The sequence below is a fragment of the Cannabis sativa genome, chromosome 9 (genome assembly GCF_029168945.1).
Source record: "Cannabis sativa cultivar Pink pepper isolate KNU-18-1 chromosome 9, ASM2916894v1, whole genome shotgun sequence".
NCBI lineage: Eukaryota > Viridiplantae > Streptophyta > Magnoliopsida > Rosales > Cannabaceae > Cannabis > Cannabis sativa.
In genome coordinates, this window is record NC_083609.1 from 53630258 (window position 1) to 53639317 (window position 9060).

The following is a 9060-nucleotide window of genomic DNA, read 5'->3' on the forward strand; positions in this document are numbered from 1 at the left end:
CGATTCCTTTCTAATCCTGGTAAAGATCATTGGGAAGCAGTGAAATGGATATTGAGATATCTACGAGGTACTTCCAGGTTGTGCTTATGCTTTGGTAGTGGTGAACCTATGCTTGATGGGTACACAGATGCAGACATGGCTGGTGATTGTGATTCTAGGAAATCCACTTCAGGATTCTTGATGACATTTGCAGGGGGAGCTGTTTCATGGCAATCGAGGTTACAGAAGTGTGTTGCTTTGTCTACTACAGAAGCTGAATACATAGCTGTAACTGAAGCTTGTAAAGAAGCTTTATGGATGAAAAAGTTCCTACAAGAGTTGGGCTTGCAGCAAGAAAGATACATTGTCTACTGTGACAGTCAGAGTGCCATTCACCTCTCCAAGAATTCAACATTCCATTCAAGATCCAAGCATATTGATGTTAGATATCATTGGATTCGTGATGTGCTTGAGATGAAAGAATTGCACTTAGAAAAGGTGCATACCAGTGAGAATGGTTCCGATATGTTGACAAAGGCTTTGCCTAAAGAGAAGCTCAAAGCTTGTAGGCGAAGAGCGGGCTTAGTAGAGCCCACCAACTGAGGCGGAGGGGGAGATTTGTTGGGTCCGCCCCTTTATTGGTGGGCTGGACCAATAAGGGCTTAGGCCCATTTTATTTGAATCAATTAAAGAAAAAAAAAAAAAAGAAGAAAGGAAGCATGAGTGCTTCGTGAGCAGCAAGAAAGAAAAAGAGAGAAGAAAGAAAAAGAGGGGGAAAGAAGAGAAAGAAAGCTAGAGAGAGAAAGGGGTTTTGCCATTTTGCATTGAAGATCAAGTGGTGGATTCTTATCCATTTTAGCTCAAATTTTGGGTGGTGAATCCTTGCAAGACGCTCTACCCATCTACCGGTTCCGATTTGGCGATTGTCCTCTCTAAGGTGCTCTTCTACAATACCCACTTGGTGAGACCCAAACTTTTTCTACTTGTGTATCCATCTTTTGAGATGATGAGTAAAGTTGTATTGATCCAAGATTGTTTAATCTTGATGTTGTTGTGAGTCTCTAGTTTACTAGAGAAGAACTTTGTAGCCCCATTATTAAACTTTGGTGATAGTGGATGATTTGAGCGGACTACGGTCCCGTGGTTTTTCCCGCATTGGGTTTCCACGTAAAATCTTGGTGTCTCACTTTTACTCTTGATTTGTGTATTTTATATTGCTTGTGGTGCTTTGGTTTATATTTAATAATTGCTTGTTGTGGTGTTTGATAAGTATCCCACTTTTGACATACAAAGAGGGAAAATATTGTGGTTAATTGCAATAGGTTTTCCCAACAGAAAAAGTAAAAATTAGCTAGAGCACTTTTTATTTTTTAAATAAAGTTTAAGGTAATTTTATACTATTAGTTCGGTATACTCTTATTTATTTCGATATTGATGAGGGATTTTTAATTTTTTCATAATTATAATTATTTAAGATTATTTATGATTTTTTACTTTTTTAAATAATTTATACTTTGAAGAATGAAATTTAAATAATTATTTACTATGCGTATAAATAAATATTTAATCAAATATTTAAATTTTACTTTTAGTAATGTACACTATTTATATTTTTTAAAATTAAAATAACAATGAATATAAGAAAAATAAATAAATGTGGTGTACAAAAATACTCGTTTAAGGTGGTGTAGTAGTATAAATGTTTCCGAAAGTTTAGGGAAACTTACAAAAATACTGGAATTTAGGTTAACTTTTACAAAAATACTGTCACAAGGAAATCTTTACAAAAATATTGTGTTTTTATAAAACACCAGTAAAACACAAAGCAGAACAACTCAAAACAACAGTAGAACACCAATAAAACACCGGTAGAACACCAGTGAAAACTTAACACAGTATATTACAGTATGAAACTTATAAAAAAAACACGGTAAAAAAGTAAAAAATACCGCCTGGCAGTATTTTTGTAAAAAAATGACAAAAGTTAGTATACCATGTAAATTTCCCAAAGTTTATTACATTCATTCATATGTCATTTCACTACATATTTTCTTTGGATCCATTTTATAAATTTTAACCAGTTAAATTAACCACTTGAGTCTAGCTCAAGTGGCCATAGGTGAGTGTGTGTGTGTTGGAAGTCCTGAGTTCGTGTCCCAGGTAAAACATGAATGTAATATATAAACGCTTAAATAAAAAAAAAAAAAAACCACCAGTTAAATTACATTTTTATTTTTGGCCAATTACTCAAATTATTCATTTAATTTTAATCTGCTCAGGTAATTAGGTTGAGTGGCTAAATGTGTCCAAATAAGTAACTTTCTTAAGATAATAACAAACTCTATCTCACACTAAGAACCGCACATAAATTGTTTCACAACAGTTGTATTCATAATATAACCAAAATATATTCAAGTTCTCTCTTAAGACTTAAATAACTACCAATTCAAACTAACTATCACTAAGCCTATTTCTTCTTTCTTCCAGATTTGCCCTTTTGGTTTTTCTTGGACTTTTACTTTCCATCACATTTTGACTGCTACTTGATGCTCCTTCAGTAGTAGCAATGCTACCTCCACAAGCCTCAGACGACGGTAAGTCAACCTCGAAACTAGCTTCCACCGCAGCCGAGCTCATTGAACCCTCATCTTTATCTGGAAACAATGTTCTTAAGATTTCATCATTGGGGGGATCAGAACTCATACTTACACACAGCATCTGAACACGATGATATGAACGGACACTTTCTCCATAAAGTCACGATCACCATAGGATTGTCGATTTTCTTGAGAGCTTTGGCAATCAACTTCACATTGAGAGCTTCACTGTTGTTTGTCCTTAATCTCTGGAGGATAACACAGAATGTGGGTGGTAGTTGTTCAGTTATGTAGCTCTTCCTCAACACATCGATAAGTAAATCAGTACACGAACCAAAGTTAATGGAGAGCAAGCATGTCAGCACAACAAGTCTAGTAACAAACACAGAGTAGTGCTCCATCACTGCTGTGGTAGATTTTCTTATCCACTGAAGTGCATCTGTCCTATTGCTAAGGAATTCTTGGACTACTGCAGTTAAGGTTCGAAGTAAGGGTTCTGAAATGAATCGAAGCTTGTGGGATGTTTGAGCGAGTTTAAGGAACTTTGCACGGTATATAAGACATTCAACAAACGTAGACTTGGTGGATAAGAAATAACCGTGGAAGGAAGACAACAAAAGCAGAAAGTATTCGATAAGATACAAGAAACAACTTGGAGATATGTAGTCGTTAACTGTCCTCCAATTGGCTTCGAATGTACTATTTAAAGCTTCTTCGGACCTAAGAAAAACAGACATCTCCCAAGCTTGCACCGCAGTTGATTCAATAGGGCCCCTAACATTACCAAGAACTTCAAAGAATCCCTTCCATTTACACATTTCCTCACTGTTTAATGTTGATATGATCTTCACACAGAGTTCTTTATTGACCTTCCCAGATCCAAGAATAATCATGGTAATCCTTCCAATTTGTCTAAAAGAGAGCTTATTACTTAGATTGATAGATTCAGCTATCACAAGATTCAACATACTTTCAGTAGTGCCTGTTCCTCTGAGAACAATCATGTTTTTACTCAATGGTTTCCACAACTCCGGGAATATGTAACCAACTATGTTCTCAGTAGAAAATCTAATTGTACTTTAACAGACTCTCAGACTCATGATGCCTCAACTTCAGAATTTTTTCATCCAAAAGAAATGTTGCAACCTCATAGATCAGAGTAAGAGCCCTGCTTTTGTAGAAAATTACATCACAATTCTGGATTGGAAAGTCATAAAGACCTTGGAGTCTGTCCAAAACCATGACTCCAACCGAAACCATCTCTGAACACCAATATCTCTGAGCCGCAGAAACAAGCTGGTGCAATTCAATAGATGCCAACTTGCCACTATTTGATCTTCTTCTACTTTTTCTGTCAGGATCACTATATGATCTTTTATCAATATTCTTCGCCCACTCAGCCTCAGGGTATAGGAGACCAAATATCGGATTCGAATTACTGAAATCCCTCCAATTCCAAACACCTAAATAGTTCAAGCAGAACTCTCCATAATTTCTGAACTTATTGACTTTTGGGGTCTCAAGACATCTAAGAGATTCAAATACACCAACAATCTTGTCCTTCCAAATATTCCAAACGTACACAAGTGATTCTATTGACACGTTCTTAAAAATCATGTCTTCTGAATGCTTCATAACATCAGTAACCAGTTCCTCTTTCCAATAGTACTTGGTTCTTAAAGAAAGGTGCATGTCCAGAACTTTTCTAGCCGATAGAATCTCGCCGGTAACACTATTGTGCCTCTCAGAAGTAATCATCTGATTCACGACGGTTATCAATTCACTCTCTTCATTTGCAATGATATCAGCCTCAGTGCAAACAATCTCATAAAAACTGTAAGTATCATTCCTGGCAAGTGATTTTGCTTTTCTTAAGAGATCGCCCTTTTCTTTGAACTGCTTTAAGGGCCAGCCATTGTTACCTGGTGACCAGAGGGACTTAGCAAGCACATGAAAAAGTAAAAGATTAGCTGAGTCTTTAAATTTTCCGGCTTTTCCCAATAGATCCACCCTGCGTAATGTATCACCTCTAAGCTTGGCAATATTTGCAGCTTCTATGAAATATTCCTTTTCTTCTTCCAACAGCAAAAGTTCATCCAAGCAGCACAATGGATTCAAGAAATTCCGAATTGAATCCATAGAATTAAATTCTTTAACAAATTTCATCATGGACCTCTTATCTTTGATCTCAAAATAATATAAAGCACATTTCTCCAAAAACATTTGTTCAATTTTGTCGATTTCATCGCTTCTCTCTGCAGTACTGCACTCATTTGTTGTATTTTGTTTCCAACATTTAATGTAATTCAAACCCATCTCAAATAATTTTCCTTTGGAACAAGCAGTAAGACATTCTGAGATGTAATTCCCTTTTGCATAAACATCAGCAGCAAGCTCATGGCACCCTGCCAGAGAAAAGCATTCCCCAGCCTTTCGAAGCTCAGATTCACCACACTTCTCTAAATAAATACGACCTGGCCAAAGAAACCAAATCATAAGAAACTACTATAAATGCAAAATTGCCAAAGAAAACCAAACTATTAGTATACTGATTTGATATTTTTATTTATATCTGCTTTTTCATACTCTCCAAGATCAAATAAACATCTGGCAGCAGACTCAGCCTTACCAATAGCTTCAAATATCTCAGCAGCTTCCTTGAGGATAGAATTAGCTTCATCAGGATTTGAAATGCGCAAACGATAAGCTGTAGCCTTGAGTCCAGAAGCTTTAGATAATCCCTCCCAATATGAATCACCAGCTCTTTCAAAGCACATTGTAGCCATTTCATAGTTGTGTTCATGAAAAAGCTGTGGATAAAAAAAAAAGGATTAAAGATACAATCAATAAGCATTTTCAACTTTCTCCAAGGGGCCAGAGACTGATAGAATCAATAAACAAAAAACTATAAATAGGTATTCATTATTTCATTAAAAATAAGCCAAAACCTTAATGCCCCTTGATCTCCACTCCTCAGGACTGCTTGTGACTTGCATGGTCTGTGCAAGCGAATCATCAAGCGGTTTAGATTGCACAAGAAACTTCTTTCTCCAATAGTCAAAGATAGGTTCAGCAATTTCCGAGCTTTCACATATCCACAACCTTTGCCTTGTACGTGTGACAGCAACATATAACTGTTTGAGTTCAGAGCATAGAATATTATGTTTGGACTCGGAAAACTTTGGGAAGTTAGGTACGGTGTTGTCAAACAAATCTTGCTCTTTCATGTATTCATATATGACCCTCCACTGATTCTTTAGAGGAGAGGAGCCAAAAAAGTTGTACAGTAATACATCCTACAGAAGCACAAGAAATAACATTATATTGGAATGTAATTGCACTATGCAAGTTATCACAAACACAAGCTAATCTAGAAATCTAAAACAGTTAAATTGTGTATTGTGTGATTACCTGAAACTCAAGTCCCTTACACTCCAATACAGTAAGTAGAAGAGCTTTCTTCCCAACATAACCAGCAATTTCCTTTCAAGCGTTGTCATCTCTTACTAAAATAACCTGCTCTGCGCCAAAGCCAACAATATTTCCACTTGTCTCTCCACTGTTGCCAAAAATCTTTATGATTGCATTTTCATCATCCCCACATTGAAGCAGCAATGGAGATTCCCCATATACCAAACTGGTTTCTGGTTTCAAGGGATCAATAGAAAGTGGAAAGAAATGATAAAGAAGTTCAATTATGCTTTGTGACAATTTCAGAATGCCAGCATGGGTACGAAAGTTTTGAGACAATTGGAAAATATCAGAGATCAACCCTTTCTCTTTCCTCTCTCCATTTTCACTCTTGTGTTCCAATACAAACTTCTTGTAGAATAGATGTCGTATATCTTCAAACCTAAAATCAACTCCCCTGGCAATGGTCTGTGCAGTGTCACCAGAAAAAACAAATCCCTCTTCAACATTTCCACATATATGCTTAAACAAAGTGATTTGACTCATTGTAAGATCTTGCACCTCATCAATATAAACAAAATTCATTTCATCCGCCTTATATCTTTCATGCTTGATTCGAGAGTGAAGGTCATTAACAAAATCAGCAAGATCGAATTCACCATTTTCCATTTTCATTTTTTCATAGATCTTAAATATATCGTATATTCTCTCTCTCCTTTCCTGACTTAAATTGGAGGAACGTCTCTCTGACATTTTAAGATAATCCTCACGACTTAGCTTACTATCAATTGCTTCAATGGATTGCAGACCACCTTTGATATGAGAAATTATCTCAGTGAAGACTCGAGAAGGATCAAGCTTCTTTGTTAACTTGGAATTAAAACGAGGCCAATATAAAGCACTAAACTTATCGTAGTTGACTTCCTTGTTCCTTATCAATGTCTGAAGCAACACTGATCTTGAAATTCTTCCTTGATCATAAGAAAGATCTTCCACATTAAAGAATCTTTCAAAATAAGATTTACTCAATGTTCCATCCAGCATCATTAAGAACTTGTGGAATGTTATGACCAAAGGGTAGCAATTAGGAGGAATGTCATAAAAAGAGTCTGGGATGTTTTTGAACTGTGCTTCTTCATCATCTATATCATCAATATCAGTCAAACTACTACACCATGAGACAAGGAGTAGAACTTCATCAGCAGCAAACTTTCACTGACCTTCGAATTCTCAACATAACTTACTCCATCAGAGGAAGGACCAATTGATTCACTCTCAGATTTGTTGTTGGAGAGATCCTTAAGCCTAACAAAATTTAAAGAGGGTGGCCACTCCTTTGGTATTTCCAAGCATATCAATAACACAATATGATGGGAGAGTATAGAGCAAAGTTTAATTAGCAATGTTAGCTAGGAATTATTCAAACGCAAAACTACCTACCCATTGAAAAGTCTTTCATTGCACAGGTTGACAAAATCATCTGTGTAGTTACCAAAAATGTTATCAAGGCGTTTTATCAGTTTTGGTACATCATCCGGAGACAAGACATCCCATATCTTTAGTACTTGGAAGTAGTTCGAATTCTTTGCGATGTCCACTGTACTAATAACAATTTGGCCATCAACCTTAAATCTCATTATCTCCAAAGAACTTCTACTTCCCGATTCTTTTTAGAAATCTTTTAGGCCGCCAACCACCGGAAATCTTAAGAAGATGGTTTAAAATTGACTTTTTTTTCCGAATAGGTGTTAACTTTCTAAAGGACTTCAAAAAGTTATCACTGAAAAGAACCTGAAATTTGGAATGGCAAGGACAGAAATAAAAAAATTAGAATAGAAATGTCATATATGTATGTCTGACAAGAGCAACTGAGCACTAAAAATTACCTTCCACTTCGAATTTCTGAAAAGCATGCTATCAGCATTAAGAAGATCATCGAATTGATCAAGCTCTTTCTTTATCTCTAACATAGCCTTCACCAAACTCACATCTTCATCAGCATTATAGAAACAGAGACGCTTTTTTGCATCAATGACTAGAGCTTCCCAAATAGATTGACTATTAGCAAGGGTTCTTTCATTACCAAGTATCCACAAGCAATGCCTGGACAGATCAATAGAACAGACATTTTTTACTCACGCTTATGAAAACCAGGCAACAACATGCTTGGGGAAAAACATCAGTGGCATACCTAGCTCTAGTGAGAGCAACATTCGTTCTCTGAGGTTTGGATATGAAATCCAATGTCTGGCCTATATCAGATCTTACGGTTGACATTAGTATAATGTCTTCGTCCCCACCCTGGAACCCGTCAATTGTTTTCAATTTCACTCGAAAGCCATTAATATAGTCATACTTCTTTCCAACCTTCTCTTTGAATTGCAACAACTTGAGCAGAATAGGGAGACACCACACCAATACTAAGTTTAGCTTTGGTCTCATGCCATGATGTGTAAAAAACCAAATGGTTCAGTGCGCTCAACCTCTGAAACAAACTTCTTCCAAAACTAGCTTCCTCAGAAATCTGTTCAGAAAAAAGCATTGTAGATAAGGAATTATATATTGCAAAATCAGGATGAAAGAGTAATTATTAAGAAAAGAAAAAGAGAAGTGAAAGTATATACATACTTCGCTTGTAACAGAAGTGCTTCAAAACTATCAAGTAACACAGTAAGGGTTGTCATGTTTAGAAAATTTTGATCCAAAATGAAACTTTGAGGTAAATGCGTACAAAAGATCCAAATGCATTTTCTCAACTGCTTGACAGTGGAAGCAAACCTTTGTCTCATGTAATCAAGAAATGGTTTGAACTTTTCTATGATTTCTTCTTTAATATTAGTTCCACAGCTCTGTTCTTGTTGTTCTCTTATCAATTCAGATTCCAGGAAAACACGGTACTGAGAAACCCAACGTTCAAGTAAGCTTATCATGGAAGGAAAGCAATGGTTCCAACCATCCGGACCTAAACACTCCGCAAGCCTTTGAACTCGATATTCCAAAAATACATCTTTAACATCTGAGCCAACTTTGAGTTCCTCCGTATTGCCAAACAGAAGAATATCTCCTAATGAGC

The 9060-nt window shown here is 36.2% G+C and overlaps 1 protein-coding gene and 2 pseudogenes across 1 annotated transcript; all 3 read right to left on the reverse strand.

Moving 5' to 3' along the window:
- Positions 1 to 3644: 3644 nt before the first annotated feature.
- On the reverse strand, positions 3645 to 5072 carry LOC133031478 (uncharacterized). Its single transcript, XM_061104986.1, has one exon. The coding sequence runs from the start codon at positions 5070 to 5072 to the stop codon at positions 3645 to 3647; it is 1428 nt and encodes a 475-aa protein (XP_060960969.1).
- A 44-nt stretch (positions 5073 to 5116) lies between these two features.
- LOC133031479 (uncharacterized) lies at positions 5117 to 7199 on the reverse strand (annotated as a pseudogene).
- Positions 7089 to 8507, reverse strand: LOC133031001 (uncharacterized; annotated as a pseudogene).
- Positions 8508 to 9060: the final 553 nt, after the last annotated feature.